The following is a 19,849-nucleotide window of genomic DNA, read 5'->3' on the forward strand; positions in this document are numbered from 1 at the left end:
AGCACAAAAATCTTTTAGAGCTAAAATTTGTGTATCATGATCTGAAAGGCTATTCACCTTTTTCCTAACAGAATGCCCTTCTAGTAATGAGGAATGAACAAAAATATTGTCTATGGTTGTGCTACTGTTCCCTTGCACTCTCGTTGGAAAGAATACGGTTTGCATAAGATTATATGAATTAAGGAGTTCTACCAGCATCCTTTTCCTTGCACAATCACTTATACAATCAATATTGAAGTCACCTCATATAACTAACTGTTATGAGGGGCGGCCGCTCAACACCATGACTTCTGGACGTGGACTCACCTTGGTTTCTTCATGTGTTAAGACACTCACCACAGCACTCCTCGGAAACCCAATAACTCGTGCAGGCTTCGAAATGCTCGTGCCGAGCCTCCGGGCCATCACAACCTGCCCTCGCTCAAAGGTAGATCGCACATCTTCCCCATTCCAGACAAGGACAGCACGCTCACTGATACTACATGAGCCATGTTTATGTCTGACTAGCAGTCATTCCTCGCCAGGAACAGTAGGTCGCTGGTCATCAAGTTCTGGCTGGTCAGTTGAAAGGTGGCTACACTGAGTCCCAGCGCTGGAGATTGCGCCAAAGATTATTATTATGCCACCTCCAATGGTGCCGCAGTAGTTCAGAGGATGTCGAGTGCAGTTGTTGTTCTGTTGGGCGAGAGAGTAAATGCTGTTCGGTTGGTGTAATGTATAGATGGAAGATGTTGCAATTATCACAGTGTATTTGAGAAAGGAGATGGGCTTTGATTTATGATGCTGGCGTAATATCAAATTTTCGTCAATATATAATGAGGTAAAACGGTATTAAAGATTTCTTTAATGGCAATGCCTCTTGGTCACAAGTACAGTCAACAAAGCATCTGCCTCGTGTTCATGTATTAGACTTGTAATTCGGGTTTCAATGTGCAATTATAGTATTTTTTGGTTTTTTAATTAGTTCATTGTAAATGGTGTTTAAAATATTCTATCGTTTTGAGAAAGAACCGATCCAGCTGCATGTACGTTGAGTCACACTAAGACACACAGAACGGTTACACTTGTGCTTTGTTGTTTCGTAGCTTTTATACTTGTAGGGGACTGAATTATTGAATTGTGTTAATGAAAATTCCTTGTCATTCTTTATTTTTTATTTTATGCAGTCAGATTGGGTGCTAATACTAGTCAGGGCCAACCGGTTACGAGACTTCGTAACCGGTCACACAGCTACTAAAATTATTGCATTTATTTCTTTTTAATTAAGCCCCCATGCACAGTGCATAAAACCAAATCACATGTAGTGCGACTACGTTGCCATTTCAGAGTGGTACGTTCACAGTTTCCATCTCCCAGCGTTCACACAGCGTGCTGTGGTGGTGGGGAAATGTGCTACCAGCCAGGGCACGTTCGAGAGACGAATTCTTGGCCGTCCTTATTGTAGGAGGTGGATAGAACGCAGAGGCTCTCACTATAGTCAACAAAGCAGCTGTATAACAATAATTCCGTTTGGTTAAATTGCCTGGTACAAGTCTCTCAACTTCTGCAACTTACTTCTCCGTAAGCTACTCCGATAACCAAACAGGGGAAAAAGATCTGCAGTTTAACTTGGAGTCTGGTCCACGTGTCGTTCTGCCGAACCTTCAGATCACTGAGAGGTGAAACGCAGATTAACGCGAGACCTAAAAATATTCGGTGGTCCGACTGAGATTCGAACCCACGACCTTTCTTTTCCAGGTACGCGCTTTACTTCTAGTCTGCCAGGCTAGACATCAACTGCGTTGTTTCCTGCCTATTTCTTTCCTGCCTACTTATGTTTTCGTAATGGCAGTGAAGAAGTTGCGATGAACTACTTAATTCCCAATGTAACTGGGCACCCGTATCACAGGCGATACACTCTGAAGATATGAGGAATCGGACTGCGCGATAAGAGGGCGTGACTTGGCACTGCGGCTGCGGCGTGATAAGAACGGACGCGACCCGTCGCGGATCAGAGCGACAATGGCTGCTGTGTGGCGCGCTTCTTTGACCGCTACGACAGCCCTGCTGCTGCTGCCGCTGCTGCTGCTGCTGGAATCTTGTGTGGGCGGCGGAGCGCCCGTGGTGCGGACTCGCCAGGGCGCCGTCAGGGGGACCCCCAAGCTGTCCAGCAGTGGGCGCCACACGCTGGCCTTCTACAACATTCCTTACGCGAAGCCTCCCGTAGGGCCATTGCGATTTAAGGTGAGTCTCCTACCCGTATGACACAGTGCTGAACCTGTCAAGGAATGAAATGTAATTCTTTACACTTTTTAAAATAATCTGTTCCTATGTTTACATTTTCTACTCCAAAACAATCTCCTACTTGAAAACAATATTTATTATAAGACAGAGCGAGGTGAAGAGCTGCTGAGGGTGGAGGCAGTGTCGTGAGATAGGAAGGGGAGGCACTTTCAGCCTACAAAACATGGTTCAAATGGCTCTGAGCACTATGCGACTTAACTTCTGAGGTCATCAGTCGCCTAGAACTTAGAATCACTTAAACCTAACTAACCTAAGGACATCACACATATCCATGCCCGAGGCAGGATGCGAACCTGTGACCTTAGCGGTCGCTCGGTTCCAGACTGCAGCGTCTAGAACCGCACGGCCACTCCGGCCGGCTTCGGCCTATATTTCAGTATTCGTTGAAGTGTGTTGCTAGGTTAATAAAAATATGTCTTTTGCAGTGATTATTGTAGGACTATGTATGCACTTCTGACAACAGCCTTCATTACTTTGGTTACAAAGCAGACGACAAAAAATAAAATATAAGTTATTATGTAGATTGAAGGTGGACGGGTACAAAGAAAACAAAAGGAAATTATTAACTCAGCTGCATACGGACTTTATCAGAGGGGACGGGAGAAAACGTGTGCGGCCCGGGACACGACAGCGGGGCCGGCCGATGTGGCCGTGAGGTTCTAGGCCCGTCAGTCTGGAACCGCGTGACCGTTACGGTCGCAGGTTCGAATCCTGCCGATGGCATGGATGTGTGTGATGACCTTAGGTTAGTTAGGTTTAAGTAGTTCTAAGATCTAGGAGACTGATGGCCACAGATGTTGAGTCCCATAGTACTCAGAGCCATTTGAACCATTTCAAGCACGACAGCGGGATCTCCTGCTTACTAGACAATTGTGTTGATTACTGCATCACAAGACTACAGCGTTTACCGTAATTGCTTGGTCTATCTCGCCACGCTCCCACCTAGCCCCACCTGTCCGCAGTCGCGTCCAAGTCTTCATCTTCGTTACTTCGAGAATCTCGCAGGAGGGCGAACGAAATGTACATCCGCACTAAACATTTCGATTCATTGCCCGTCGTTGTGCATCAGTTATATGAAAGCGTGGTGTCTGTTCTTTCGCATGTGTTCAGTTATATTTTATAGGAATTCGTGGTGTTTGTTCATTCGGACATGTTCCTGTAAAATACTACCGATTTAATATTGTTGGCATAGAAAAATTGTAACATGCACTATAAAGACTGTGTAGACATAACACCACGACAGAATTTAAATATCGCTCAAATTATGAGGAAACATGTCGTTAAGATTATGCGATATTGGCTTTTCATATCTTAATGTTTAGCTGTAAACCAGAATCTAAGAAATTCAGAGGTCTTATCCTTTAAATCTTTACACCAACGCATTTCTCACCGATAAAACGAAAAAGAAGTTGTCATTCAATCGGCTGTGAACCGAACTTCTCAAAACATAATAATGTGACACCAGACAGGCCAAGCTATCTTACCACGACTAGCATTGCCTGTGTTTCAATGGATCGTGCGGAATTCACCTCCTACGGTAGCTGAGTTAGCTGACATCTTAAGCTACATCAGCATTCAGTCCGTTCTTTGATCCCCCTCTGCCACCCGACCCCCCTCCTCCCCCTCCATTAGAGATAATAGTTTCACAGTGAACTTTTTTAAAGGTTCCAGAATAAATGAGTAATTATGTACGAACGAGATAAAATTGTGTTAATAAGAAAAATATGTTACATTAAAAAAATACCAGGCGTCAGATTTAAAGTGACCAGTGGTTTAAGTAGACAAAAACTTGGATTCATAGATACTATACTGTGAGCAAATGCCTGAAAAAACAGGATACAGTTTTCGAAAAGAGAACTGAGGTCTGAAGCCCTAGAGCCAATTTCCTCTAGTGGTTACGTCCCAAAGCTTTTGAAAACCCCTTCTCTTCCCAAAAGAGAGTCGCCCCAATTCATCAGTCCCATTTGGAAAGTGTTACCTCTTCTGCTAGTTCCACCGAATTCATGAGCATGATGTTCCCCTTGTAGTGACATTGATGTCTTCACCGTAATCCTGGTAAGGGCCCTCACAAGATACAGGTGAAATAAACTTTTTAACGAGATGTTACTCCTCGATACTTCCTCCTTCTCCTGGCTTGTAACAGACACAACCTGGCATTCCGAGGTGTCCAAAAGAAGCAACGAAAATATTACCCAGGAAGATAGACTTATCTTGCATATTAGTACAGAATAGTTAAAGCAAAAGAACGATCTTCGAGAATGCAAAGATTAGGCACTACACTACGGTTGTTGAGACGAAGCACTTACAGCTCAGAATGCCTAGTATTGAATAAGAAAGGAGAAATGGATGAACTAGAGAAGAAAGTAAGAATAATTTTAAGAAAATGCCTTGGACAGCAGAAGAGGAAACTATGTTACTCGGAAGAAGAGGAAAAATGAAGACATGTTTAATCAGAAGGAGAAGATCACAGACGGTATTCGCAAGACGTGGCTGAAATTTTGTACGCACTAGTTAAGAATTAGTGAGTGCAGATTGACAAAGAAGATTTTGAACTACGTCACCGAACTAGGTGGAAATATGAGGGTTGAATGAAAAGTAATGCCTCCACCTTCGTTAAATGGATTTGGTCGGAATATTTCAATAAATCAAACCCAGAAATAATCCTTAGGATGTGATCTTTAGTTACCAATATTCACATTTCCACATAATCACCAGCCAATTGGATACATTTCTGCCAACGATGAACAAGTTTTCTTAAGCCATCACGGAAGAAGCCGACACTCTGTTTCCGAAACCACAGTCTCACAGTTCTCTCAACATCTTCATCAGAAGCATAATGATGTCCCCGCATATCGGGAACAGATGGAAGTCAGATGATACTAAATCTGGACTGTATGAAGGATGCCGTACGGTGGTGAGATTCAGTCTCTGAAGTTCTGCTGTGGCGGCACGTGAAGTGTGTTGTTTGGCATTGTCATGGTGCAGGAAAACATTTCCCTTTTCCTTTCAGACTCTTGTTATCCGTCGTTTCAGAGTTCGCAGCGTTGTGATGTAACGCTCTGAATTTATTGTTGTCCTTCCACGATCAAGGATATCAACATGGATAACACTATCTGCGTCACAGAAAACTGTGGTCGTGATTTTTCCAGCTGAAGGCTGCGTCTTGGATTTCTTTTTCTGGGGCCAGTCTTTGTGTCGATATCCCATAGACCGATGTTTCGTCTCCGGATCGTAATGGTGTACCCACTTTTCGTCTCCTGTCACAATTGAACGGAGAAAGGCGTCACCCTCATTCTCGCAACACAAAAGGAGTTCCTGGAAAATTTTAAGTCTGCGTGCTGTTATTTCAGGAATCAGCATCCGGGCTACCCATCGTGCACAGATCTTCCGATAGCCAAACAAAGCAATAATGTGACCCACACGTTCTTGTGAAATGCCTGTTGTGCTTGCAGTTTCTCTCTGAGTGATACGACGATTGTCCTGAATCAGTCTGTCAACATCGTGCTTGTGAAACTCGGTGGTTGCTGTCACAGGATGTCCAACTCTTTGTCACGCAAGTCAGAAGTTCCCGCCCCATCATCTTTAAACTTACTCGCCCAACGACGCACAGTACTCACATCAACACAATCACCATAACCTGCTTTCATTATCTGATGAATCTCCTTGGGGGTGACACATTCTGCTATCAAGAATTCAATGACTGCACATTGCTGAAATCGCACTGACCGACCGTCTGCGCAGGGTTCCATACTTTAACTGTAGCAACATAACCGTTCAATGCTCAGGCTTCCCGCCAACTGGAGCTGTAGAGAAGAGGATACGGAACAAGCCAGTACCTGCCGCATACCAATGCTGCCAACTGTTGAAGAGTTACGAGGGTGGAGGCATTACTTTTCAGTCATCCCTCGTAGTAGGTTGAAGAAATGAGAAGAGACATGGAAGAAGTTGAGATCGGTCGGGAAGAGATCGTTGATAACGAGGTATTTCGAATTAAGGTTGACAATTTTATGGGGTTTCAGAAAAGGGGAAGCACAAGGACCTAGATCAACTGGACAGAGGAAATGAAGGGGATCAAGTGTTTCCCTTCGTCCACAGTAGGCCAAAGTCGAAAAAAAAGCTGTGAATAAATGTTGGCATTGTGACAGTGTAGGAGGAGTTTTGATGGAGGGAAATGAGGGACAGTGTTTAACTGCTACACTGTACAACACTGCCCACTTTTACTCATGCCCTCCCTGCTTCTCGGGCGCTGATACCCTTGCCAGGTAAATAGTTTGCTTTGCACGTAGTAATGATTTGTATTTAATCAGTACGGCCCTTGTAGTTTGACATCTTAGCACAAGAATTGAAGACTTCGCTATTTTGTTCATGAGCATAGGCCCGTCAGGTCTTGAACACTTTATTCATATTCGATTGGTATTCTCAGAAGCTCGACATCAGAACAAAGGAATGGCAATGTCTCATGACTTCTACAGAAAGTAGGAGTAGTTTTTGAAAACTTTTAATTCACATATCTCAACACAATTTTAGTACGATTTGAGAATGTATCTTTGAGCACATCAGACGCAGCAGAATAAATTACATATGGACATCAACTACGTCTTCATAAATGTTAACTGATTTACGTACTGATGTGGTAGCGTGGCTCTTGAATGTGATAGATTCTAATCTGGTCACGTGTGCCAGTTGTCATAAGACGAAGAAAACATTATTTTTACAGTCATATCCGAACAAAATGAATGAGTTACTATCGCATTACCCATACACTTGCCTGCTGCCGATTTTTGGCAAATTGGATAAGTGCCATGTAGCTGTACGTCAGATTCCACAAACTATCCGTGGCTTTACGTTTTTACAACTACATTTGTTAATCTAACAGTTTATTCTTGTTATTATTTTTTCATTTTAATAAATGTGTTCTAACATTCTGGGTTGTGTCTGTTTGTTCTATATCGTTTCTCCCTACCACTTTCGCGCAACGACGCTCTGAGCGTGTTTTTTAGAGAATTGACTAGTTTGAACCTGGGACCTGTTGCTGGTAAGGAGACGCCAGACCACATATGACATGTAGAATTCAGAAGAGTTCAGTGAGACTAGCGATGATATAACCACATACTTAATGATTTCAGCGTTAGCTTCACTGCACTCCTTGTAAAAGAATGTTAATACTAACTAAATTTAGTGGAAGGGGTTCAAGGCTTTCCTATTTTTAGTTAGCTGGTAAAATAACGTCGAAAAACCAGTTAAGTTTACCATTGGAAATTTTATTCTACTCACAAAACATTGTTTATAAATTGCACTATTGATAAAAGGAGATGTTTTAATACAGGATGGTAAAAACCAATAGCGTTCAACAAAAATGTGAACGAATATTCCCTGAATGGGTTTCCAAGTTCTACAATGGATCGAAGGATGATCTGTGCCATATCACATCTATAATCTAGGTTTAAATTAAGTTTCACAAAAGAGAAAACTATCAAAATGGTCTACAGTAACCCTCAATTATCTTTAATTACTTATCTAACTTGTCGTCAATTACAGTGGCTGATGTGGCTACTCAATAACTATATAACAGAAAAATCATCGCGTTTCAGATTTATACTTCATGTGGCAAATGTGAACACCATGAGCTTTAATTGACCATCGACACTAGTATTACGCAAAAAGAGGTGTAACAGACGAGACTTCTGCAGTTCTGAGTGAAGCTTTATGCGCTGTTATGCGGCATCGCGTGCGTTCATTACCATTGTCGTTGGTTAGGCAGTGTCAGAGGGCGGCGGGCGGCTCAGCTGCATACAGCTCGCCGTCTCGGAAGCAACTCTCTCCTAACTTCTCCTTACTACTATTTACCGAAGTTGGTTTAAAAAAAACTATCTTGCTGTGTTTTCATCTGACCAATCGGGGTCTCAATGTTACCCTTAAGCTCTGCCTACAAAAATTCTGTCTATTGAATGAGAAACGTTATACTTTTCGTGGTGGGGCAATGTTTTTAAAGTTTGCAACGTAACAGAGACGCGAAAAAGTCTCACGCTAAAACTTGCAGCTGGTGTTGTCCTTTTAGCGTTATCATAAGATCTATACTGTTCTTGTGGAGGGCTCCATGTTTTAACATGGTCAGGGGGGTGGTACTAACGTAACACAGACGCGAAAAAGCCTCACGCTAAAATTTGCTGGTGGTGTGGCCCTTTTTGTGCTAATGTAAGATCTATACTGTTCTTCTGGAGAGCTCTAGCTTTTAACATAGGCTGGGGTGTGGTCCTAACGGTTAGCTGGCGAGGTGGGTGTCCATCCCTTATCGTAGGGCATTCTGACTTAACACTGTTCTGATCTCGGCTTCTGTTCTCGTTTCTCCCCTCGAAACTGCGTCTGCCTCACGGTGGGGAAGGAATGACATGCATTTACGCATTCTTGTGTTAGTCTGTGGTGTTCCATTTGCTCACTCGTTACTCGTATTACTTTGGTTAATTTAATGTCACGATTTATTCTGAGCTATGTGACATACTACTGGATTTGCTTATCATGTCAGGGTTTTCATGGAAGGTGTTGGATTTGCCTGACACCTTACAGTGTCTCAAATTTATTTTAAGCGGCAAATTTAAATTACTAGTCTACTACAAATGATACATTAGTTTTCAACGCTCTACATTTACCAACGTTCTACACCTACAAATATGACTGATGCACAAATAGAACCGTAAACTCACCAAGTCTGTAGTATTGTGCACTCAGCAAATTTATGTGAGTGCAACTCTGGTCACACCACACATGTCCAAAACAAGTTCCTTCGGTACGTTCCATAGGAACATCTTGTCAGCAATATAGATAGCACAGATGCGATCCTTGAGCTTTTCTAATGTGTTTTTTTTTATTTTGTTTATTTTTGCCGTTGGGGCTAGGGGTGGAGTTGGAGTGGCCGAGCGGTTCTAGGCGCTACAGTCTGGAACCGCGCGATCGCTATTGTCACAGGTCCGAATCCTGCTTCGGGCATCGATGTGTGTGATGTCCTTAAGTTGGTTAGGTTTAAGTAGTTCTAAGATATAGGGAACTGATGACTTCAGCAGTTAAGTCCCATAGTGCTCAGAGCCATTTACACCTTTTTTTTTCTTGCACCCCAAAAGGGAAAAGTCCCAAGACGTTCAGTCATGCGGGCTTTCATCGTTCCGGTAGTGATAAAATTTAATATTGGTGCTCCAGTCACGGCATGCCCCATCCTGCTGGAAGACGAAATAGTCGTAATGAAAAGTCGGTTGTGGAAACAATCACAATTGCAACGTATCGAGGCTATAGGTATCTGTCGAGTATCCAAACAGAACAAAAACGGTCCATACAGCTACGTGTACGATATTGTGCTGAAAATCAGCTTTAATTCTCAGTTGCTTCCTTTATTCTGATGCCGTACTGAATCCTTAAAAAACTGCATTTTAATCATCAACTGTGCAAATAAACCTTTATTCTCTACCGGTTTGGGTCTGTCATTCCAGATCGAAAGGCAGTCCACCTGTCTCTTAGTTATTTCGAAAGTCCTCAACGATACAATAAGTGTACATGACGATTTGTTAACATGTCATGGACGTTCAATAGCATCAAATTGGTCTTACAGTAATATAAAACCAAATGTGCTAGTTCCTTCACATTTGGTCGTGTATTATTATAAGATCAATTTGAAGTCATTTAAGGTCGTGATCTACAATAGTTGGTCCTGCATACTTATTACAACGTTGAGATCTTTAGAAGCAGCCTAGAGAAAGATGAATTGCTCTTCTTCCCGTAATGATGACCAGAGAAACCGAAACCAGTAGAGAATAAAGTTCTATTTCTACAGCTTATGTTTAAAAGTGCTGTTCTTTAAGTTTCTGATGGCTGTAGAAAGGCACCTAGCTAAAATATTAAAACTGAAAGTGCACACCATATCATTCCGATTTAATTGATGTACAGCTGTAGACGGTACGGTTTCATGTGCAACCGCCTTCGATGAATCTTCCAAACATCATGATGCAGTGTTTCAAGTTTATGTCATGCACGGATCGTTCATATTTTTAAACCGCGTACGAAATTTTCCTTTTTTCTACTTTATTGGATTTTGATTCCCCCCTCAGAGGGTGGGCGGACTGGCAGCAGCACAATACGCTGTTCTGCAGCCTACAGAAAAGTTAAAAAAAAACGGAATTAGGAGATATGAGAACAATAAAAGCAGGCGATAAAACGGGAACTGTTAAAAACTGATACGTGGAGAAAAAGATGCGAAAGAAATTATAAAAACAAACGGTCGGTGATGCTGATTAAAAACCTAGTAAACAGACAGGCACAATTAAAAAACACGGCGAAAGTCAGGTTTCTGTTCGCACGAGATAAAAAAAAACACAACTAGCGACAGTATAATGGTTGTTCGCAACAGTGACAGGGGATGCATAACACTGAAAACTCACTGAAAACAGCGCTGTAGAGGCGACACGGCGGAAGACGGAGGGAGGGAGGATCCGGACCGATGAGGGGGAAAACGGGGGCGAGGAGGAGAAGAAAAGAAAAAAAGGGGGGAGCCGATGGAGGGAGGGGACATAGAAAAAGGGGGGGAGGCTGGACGGACGCGAGGAGTGGGAAAGGCAGTGGAGGGCAGAGCAAACAGACTCGCGGGAGAAATTTTCCTTCGCCCTCTCCACGGTTCTGTCATTCTGGCACACTTTGTCAGCCGGTACTATTCTGTTTACAGTGACGACAAGAGTTGCCAAAATGTTGATATCAACACACAGTGGTCTGTCTGCAGGTGGTTTTTTCCATAATACCTTCTGAATGCACTCTGCACTGTTGTAATTCATAAACGTTTCGCACATTCCAACACACAAAAGCCTTTCTCTTCCTTTGTCACCATTTTTACAAGGCTCTACACTCTTAACGCTATCTGGTAGTCACCGCGCAAACTCGAGAGATTACGTTTCTAATCATACATCAGTCATATTTGTACATGCATTGCCAGGCGGAGTGGCCGTGCGGTTCTAGGCGCTACAGTCTGGAACCGAGCGACCACTACGGACGCAGGTTCGAATCCTGCCTCGTGTATGGATGTGTGTGATGTCCTTAGGTAGTTAGGTTCAATTAGTTCTAAGTTCTAGGCGACTGATGACCTCAGAAGTTAAGTCGCATAGTGCTCGGAGCCATTTGAACCTTTTTTTTTTTTTTTTTTTGCACATGCATTATCTTGGAAACTATAGAACTCTGATAACAAATGAATCATTTGCAGTATCTGTATGATTGTGATGTTCGTGTACGGTTTCTGTTGCAATGTTTTTTCACGAAGCTGTTCTGACAAATAACAAGGAACTAGCCCAGAATATTCATGTTCCAGAATGTGATGAACAGTTTGTACTTTTAAAACTACATTGAAATGATTACGAGATCGTTAGCAAACTTGTGCTACGTCAGAATGCCTCACAATATAGAATTATTTTTGATCTATTGTTACAGAGTCCTCAACCACCGGAAGAGTGGGAATACATCCGTGATGCCACAACTCCTGGGCCTTCGTGTTCACAGTTCTCATTAGATAGGTTGGAGGGAGCCGAGGACTGTCTGTTCCTCAACGTATTCACGCCAGAGGTGTGTTATGCTCCGCTGTATGCTTTCTATGAGTGCAGAATGTGATACGTCAATAGTATATATGAATATTACGATTCTACTGTATGTCCAGTATTTATGTTAGTAAGATAAATGATTACTATGCTTTACACCTGTTTCACGACCGCTTCTCGGTTTTTGCGTTAAAGATATAAGTCGTAACGTGTAGATATTACTTAACCCATTTACTTCACTAGTCTCTGTAAAAACAGGCTCATACTAAATGTGCTGTCTTTGGCAATAAATGAAAATATATGGGTCATATGGCTCCCCAAAGCCTTCAGCGTTTCGAGGGTTCTATAGGCATATTTTACACGCATATGTTACGGATAGGATAGGACAAGAATCGATAGTCGAGCCCTGAGGACACCGAATGAATGTTGTTGTTGTCAAATGAATCTGAGTGAACTTGAAGATTTTTGCTGTAACGGCGTAGCGGAAGCTGGAATATCGTACCAGTGTGATGGCCTTAACCACCTTACTGGGAGGGCGTGTACGCTGCAGGGCACTACTCTACCAGTCACACCGAGCGAGGTGGCGCAGTGGTTAGCACACTGGACTCGCATTCGGGAGGACGACGGTTCAATCCCGTCTCCGGCCATCCTGATTTAGGTTTTCCGTGATTTCCCTAAATCGTTTCAGGCAAATTCCGGGATGGTTCCTTTGAAAAGGGCACGGCCGATTTCCTTCCCAATCCTTCCCTAACCCGAGCTTGCGCTCCGTCTCTGAAGAACTCGTTGTAGACGGGACGTTAAACACTAACCACCACCACCACCATCTACCAGTCGATGTCGAAGCCAACCTCCAGCTGCATCAATAACTCCCTATGTTCTGCATCTCGTGGAGTTCATCCTTCTTTGGGCCAAACAGATGGAAGTCGGCAACTGCGAGATCCGTGCTGTAGGGTGGTTGAGGAAGAACAGGCGAGTGAACTTTAGCGAGCTCTTCTCAGGTGCTCACACTTGTGTGAGGCCTTGCCTTGTCACGGACAAGGAAATTCTTTTGCCTTTTTGGGCCAACGAACACGCTGAAGGCGTTTCTTCAATTTCCTGACGATAGCTCAATTTTTCTACCGAGGCGAAGTGGTCTGGTACCAAACGGTGGACTTCGTTTTGTCTTCTTGTTCGAAACGATGAACCCATGCTTCCTGTGACGATGTTTGACAAACAATTGTCACTGTCAGCCTCGTAATCCGCAAGAAATTGCGCAGAGATGGCCCTTCGTTGGTCTCTACAGTCTCCAGTTACGCCGGAAGGTACCCCGCTAGCACACACCTTTGATAGTTTTATACAACATTTTCGAATTCCTAGTTGGTGGACGAGTGTGTAAGCACTACGAACAGACACTTCCAGCTGAGCAGAGAGGTGTTTGAGTCCGTGTCAGCACTTCCGAACAGTGTAGGAGTCACAGCCGTTTGCGGCCGGCAGGCACGCGAGATATCCGGCTGGTTTGTGCCACCTTGTCGCGGTTGTGACAGGCTGCCCGCCCAACGATTCACCGTGATTTTTGGTCACTGTCAGATCACCGCAGACATTCTGCAAACGCTTCTGAATCTGTGCACTTTCCTTTACAGGCGACATTCTGAAGGCTACGTGCACCGCCGCAACATGCCAGAGCTTTATGAAATGAAGCGGGTGTATTCCGCTACGTCCCACAACCATTTCCCATTTTCGCAGCCAAAACTGACCGTGAAACAAAAAGAGTAGGTCCCTCATGAAACCTGTTATCCCACAGAGATCTTTAGTTGCTATATATCCTCAAGTCATTTAGCAAAATATGGGGTAACGGATTTCTCTGCTTTTAACATTCGAAATATTGATTTCTTGCAGGATCTGAAAATTTAATTTCAGTTACAAATGTTGTGTTGATACTATAAGCATGTGCACTACAAAAGAATAATTTACTTAATTTCATGTTAGATTAGAATCAGAGAGTTTGTTTCAAAATGCTGCGATCGACTTTGCTCCCGTAATAGATAATCGATTACTTACATTATATCTCAAGCAACAGTCCTAAATGAGTTTTAATGATGGTTTTATTTTTTTAGTTACACCCTACTGAGCTCCTTCCGGTGATGGTGTGGATTCACGGTGGTGGTTTCATGCTAGGCAGCGCCAAATCCTATGAATATGGATATCTTCTAGATTACGACGTAGTTGTTGTCTCTATTAACTATCGTCTTGGTCCTCTAGGTAAGTACTAATATGGAAGGAACTTTTTATAATGTCAATCAGCAACTGATCGTCGTTGAACTTAGTCGTTTGTAGTATAAAAAATAGGTAAGAGGATTAGTATTCAATCTCCTGCAAATTTATACTGTTGTTGTTGTTGTGGTTTTCAGTCCAGAGTTTGCCTTGATGCAGCTCTCCATGCTACTCTATCCTGTACAAGCTTCATCATCTCCCAGTACCTACTGCAACCTACATCCTTCTGAATCTGCTTAGTGTATTCATCTCTTGGTCTGCATCTACGATTTTTACCCTCCACACTGCCCTCCAATACTAAATTGGTGATCTCTTGATGCCTCAAACATGTCCTACCAACCGATCCCTTCTTCTAGTCAAGTCAAATTTCTCTTCTCCCCAACCCTATTCAACAGTTCCTCATTAGTTATGTGATCTACGCATAGAATCTTCAGCATTCTTCTGTAGCACCACATTTCGAAAGCTTCTATTCTCTTCTTGTCCAAACTATTTATCGTCCACGTTTCACTTCCATACGGCTACACTCAATACAAATTCTTTCAGAAATGACTTCCTGACACTTAAATCTATACTCGATGTTAACATATTTCTCTTCTTCAGAAACGCTTTCCTTGCCATTGCCAGTCTACATTTTATATCCTCTCTACTTCGACCATCATCAGTTATTTTGCTCCCCAAATAGCAAAACTCCTTTACTACTTTAAGCGTCTCATTTCCTAATCTAATTCCCTCAGCATCACCCGACTTAATTCCACTACATTCCATTATCCTCGTTTTGCATTTGTTGATGTTCATGTTATATACTCCTTTCAAGACACTGTCCATTCCATTCAACTCTTCTTCCAAGTCCTTTGCTGTCTCTGACTGAATTACAATGTCATCGGCGAACCTCAACATTTTTATTTCTTCTCCATGGATTTTAATACCTACCCCGAATTTTTCTTTTGTTTCCTTTACCGCTTGCTCAATATACAGATTGAATAACATCGGGGAGAGGCTACAACCCTGTCTTACTCCCTTCCCAACCACTGCTTCTCTATCATGACCCTCGACTCTTGTAACTGCCATCTGGTTTCTGTACAAATTGTAAATAGCTTTTCGCTCCCTGTATTTTACCCGTGCCACCTTTAGAATTTGAAAGAGAGTATTCCAGTCAACATTGTCAAAAGCTTTCTCTAAGTCTACAAATGCTAGGAACGTAGGTTTGCCTTTCATTAATCTTTCCTCTTACATAAGTCGTAAGGTCAGTATTGCCTCACGTGTTCCAGTATTTCTACGGATTCCAAACTGATCTTCCCCGAGGTCGGCTTCTACCAGTTTTTCCATTCGCCTGTAAAGAATTCGTGTTAGTATTTTGCAGCTGTGACTTATTAAACTGATATTTCGGTAATTTTCACATGTCAACACCTGCTTTCTTTGGGATTGGAATTATTATATTCTTCTTGAAGTCTGAGGGTATTTCGCCTGTCTCATACATCTTGCTCACCAGATGGTAGAGTTTTGTCAGGACTGGCTCTCCCAAGGCTGTCAGTAGTTCTAATGGAATGTTGTCTACTCCCGGGGCCTTGTTTAGACTTAGGTCTTTCAGTGCTCTGTCAAACTCTTCACGCAGTATCGTATCTCCCATTTCATCTTCATCAACATCCTCTTCAATTTCCATAATATTGTCCTCAAGTACATCACCTTTGCATAGACCCTCTATATACTCCTTCCACCTTTCTGCTTTCCCTTCTTTGCTTAGAACTGGGTTTCCATCTGAGCTCTTGATGTTCATACAAGTGGTTCTCTTATCTACAAAGGTCTCTTTAATTTTCCTGTAGGCAGTATCAATCCTAGTGATATAAGCCTCTACATCCTTACATTTGTCCTCTAGCCATCCCTGCTTAGCCATTTTGCATTTCCTGTCGATCTCATTTTTGAGACGTTTGTATTCCTTTTTGCCTGCTTCATTTACTGCATTTTTGTATTTTCTCCTTTCATCAATTAAATTCAATATTTCTTCTGTTACCCAAGGATTTCTACTAGCCCTCGTCTTTTTACCTACTTGATCCTCTGCTGCCTTCACTACTTCATCCCTCAGAGCTACCCATTCTTCTTCTACTGTATTTCTTTCCCTCATTCCTGTCAATTGTTCCCTTATGCTCTCCCTGAAACTCTGAACAACCACTGGTTCTTTCAGTTTGTCCAGGTCCCATCTCCTTAAATTGCCATCTTTTTGCAGTTTCTTCAGTTTTAATCTACAGGTCATAACCAATAGATTGTGGTCAGAGTCCACATCTGTCCCTGGAAATGTCTTACAATTTAAAACCTGGTTCCTAAATCTCTGTCTTACCATTATATAATCTATCTGATATCTTTTAGTATCTCCAGGGTTCTTCCATGTATACAACCTTCTTTCATGGTTCTTAAACCAAGTGTAAGCTATGACTAAGTTATGCTCTGTGCAAAATTCTACGAGGCGGCTTCGTCTTTCATTTCTTAGCCCCAATCCATATTCACCTACTACGTTTCCGTCTCTCCCTTTTCCTACACTCCAATTCCAGTCGCCCATGACTATTAAATTTTCGTCTCCGTTCACTATGTCAATAATTTCTTTTATTTCATCATACATTTCTTCAATTTCTTCGTCATCTGCAGAGCTAGTTAGCACATAAACTTGTACTACTGTAGTAGGTGTGGGCTTCGTGTCTATCTTGGCCACAATAATGCGTTCACTATGCTGTTTGTAGTAGCTTACCCGCATTCCTATTTTTCTATTCATTATTAAACCTACTCCTGCATTACCCCTATCTGGTTTTGTGTTTATAACCCTGTATTCACCTGACCAAAAGTCTTGTTCCTCCTGCCACCGAACTTCACTAATTCCCACTATATCTAACTTTAACCTATCCATTTCCCTTTTTAAATTTTCTAACCTACCTGCCCGATTAAGGGATCTGACATTCCACGCTCCGATCCGTAGAACGCCAGTTTTCTTTCTCCTGATAACGACATCCTCTTGAGTAGTCCCCGCCCGGAGATCCGAATGGGGGACTATTTTACCTCCGGAATATTTTACCCAAGAGTAATCATAGAGTAAAGCTGCATGCCGTCGGGAAAAATTACGGCCGTAGTTTCCCCTTGCTTTCAGCCGTTCTCAGTACCAACACAGCAAGGCCGTTTTGGTTATTGTTACAAGGCCAGATCAGTCAATCATCCAGACTGTTGCCCTTGTAAATACTGAAAAGGCTGCTGCCCCTCTTCAGGAACCACACGTTTGTTTGGCCTCTCAACAGATACCCCTCCGTTGTGGTTGTACCTACGATACGGCTATCTTTATCGCTGAGGCACGCAAGCCTCCCCACCAACGGCAAGGTCCATGGTTCAGTAACGAATGCGTTTGCAGACCGCATATGCGCTGATGAAAAATGCCCAGTTAACAATTATCTATATCTCCCATCAATTTTGAGTCGACTGAATTTAGTAAATTTTCGGGATGGTTTTCTCAAAAACGATGAAGTATTGAGCAAAATGCAGGTATCGTAGTCTTTCATTTTAATTCATACTCAAGCGATGTGCCAAATATACAGTGGCGGCTGATTAACATCTGCAAATGTCTTAATTGCACTACAGTTTCTCTTCGAATGCGAGCCGGAAACCACACCAAATTTACGCCATTTCTCTTATAATGCGTGCTGGTATGAGAATAAAACGGATGAAAATATGTTTTGTAGCATTCTCTCCGCAATAAATAAAAACCAGTGTTGAATGCTGAAATGATGTTCCAGCACTGCAATCAACTCAGGAAATAGGGACACCGCTGCCTTCTGCTGCGCATGCTCTCCTGTGACATCATCGTACGCGGCCCCCATGGGAGCTGCGTTGCTCACAGCCCCAGGTCAGTATTGTCTCGTGCAAGCGTTGTGTATGAGGGACTATCGAGGAACAGCTGGTGTGAAGGCACTAGGGCTGAATGGTCTACCGCACAGACACGATTCGTTGGCTCAGGTTCGATTACCACGGCTAGCAATCGTTCCTTTTCCATTTACTTTATCCCTCATAATTTTATACAATTAATTACATTGTTTAAATACATTTGAACAGTTTATTTTATGTACTTAAAATTAATATATTTAATTTAGTTACGGTAACTATGCTTGTCAGTCAAAAGGTTGTATCACACTGTAGAACATCCGAAAATTTTGGCATGAGCTACCATTAGAGATATGAGTAGAATCGGTTGACCGTGTCTGAGGCCTTTGCCTTGTAAGCACCGAAAGCACGTTTACCTACTGAAGGCACAACAGAACTGAACTCCTGAACGGAGACTGCACTATTGTTGTTGTGGTCTTCAGTCCAGAGACAGGTTTGATGCAGCTCTCCATGCTACTCTATCCTGTGCAAGCTTCTTCATCTCCCAGTACCCACTGCAACCTCCATCCTTGTGAGCCTGATTAGCGTATTCATCTCTTGGTCTCCCTCTACGATTTTTACCCTCCACGCTGCCCTCCAATTCTAAATTTGTGAACCATTGATGCCTCAGAACATATCACACCAACCAAATCTTTTCTTCCCACTTCTCTTCAGTATCTACTCGTTAGTTATGTGATCTACCCACCTAACCTTCAGCAGTCTGCTGTTGCACAACATTTCAAAAGCTTCTATTCTCTTTTTGTCCACACTGTTTATCGTCCATGTTGCACTTCCGTACATGGCTACACTCCATACTAATACTTTCAGAAAAGACTTCCTGACACTTAAATCTATACCCGATGCCAACGAACTTCTCTTCTTCAGAAACGCTTTCTTTGCCATTGCCAGTCTACATTCTATATCCTCCCTACTTCTACCATCATCAGTTATTTTGTTCCCCAAATAGCAATAGTCGTACTACTTTAAGCGTCTCATTTCCTAATCTAACTCCCTCAGCATCACCTAATTTAACTGGACTACATTTTGTTGACGTTCATCTTATATCCTCCTTTCAAGACACTTCCATTCCTTTCAGCTGCTCTTCCTGCTCCTTTGCTGTCTCTGACAGAATTACAATGTCACCGGCAAACCTCTAAGTTTTTCTTTCTTCTCCATGGATTTTAATTGCTACTCCAAATTTTTCTTTTTTTCCGGTTGCTCAATGTTCAGATTGAAAAACATCTGGGATAGGACACAACCCTCTCTCACTCCCTTCCCAAACACTGCTTTCCTTTCATGCCCCTCGACTCTTATAACTGCCATCTGGTTTCTGTCTAAATTGTAAATAGACTTCCTCTCCCTATGTTCAACCCCTGTCACCTTCAGAGTTGAAAGAGAATATTCCAGTCAACATTGTCAAAAGCTTTCTCCAAGTCTACAAATGCTAGAAACGAAGATTTGTATACCCTTCATCTATCTTCTAAGATAAGTCGTAGGGTCACTATTGCCTCACGTGTTCCAATATTTCTACGGAATCCAAACTGATCTTTCCTGAGATTGGATCCTACCAGTTTTTCCATTTCTCTGTACGTAGTATTTTGCAGCGGTGACTTATTAAACCGATAGTTCGGTAATTTTCAAACCTCTCGACACCTCATTTCTTTGGGATTGGAATTATTATATTGTTCTTTAAGTCTGAGGATATTTCGCCTGACTCATACATCTTGCTCACGAGGTGGTAGTGTTTTGTTAGGGCTCGTTCTCCCCAGGCTATCAATAGTTCGAATGGAACGTTGTCCACTCCCCGGGAGTCGTTTCGCCTTAGGTCTTCAGTGCTCTGTCCAACTCTTCACGCAGTATCATAT

General features: G+C 42.6%; 1 protein-coding gene across 5 annotated transcripts in view; it reads left to right on the forward strand.

The window, feature by feature from the left end:
* Positions 1-19,849, forward strand: part of LOC126355184 (venom carboxylesterase-6-like) — a 345,553-nt gene that overhangs the window by 223,054 nt on the left and 102,650 nt on the right. The window contains exons 1-3 of one of the 5 annotated variants that reach the window (XM_050005400.1): positions 1,950-2,223; positions 11,740-11,871; positions 13,937-14,081. The exons of the other annotated variants lie outside the window; for them this stretch is intronic. Coding sequence (XP_049861357.1) covers positions 2,002-2,223; positions 11,740-11,871; positions 13,937-14,081 — 499 coding nt within the window. The 5' untranslated portion in view covers positions 1,950-2,001. Of the gene's footprint in view, positions 1-1,949; positions 2,224-11,739; positions 11,872-13,936; positions 14,082-19,849 lie in introns of those variants that run through there. 5 annotated transcript variants of the gene reach the window in all.

Source organism: Schistocerca gregaria, chromosome 3 (assembly GCF_023897955.1).
Source record: "Schistocerca gregaria isolate iqSchGreg1 chromosome 3, iqSchGreg1.2, whole genome shotgun sequence".
NCBI lineage: Eukaryota > Metazoa > Arthropoda > Insecta > Orthoptera > Acrididae > Schistocerca > Schistocerca gregaria.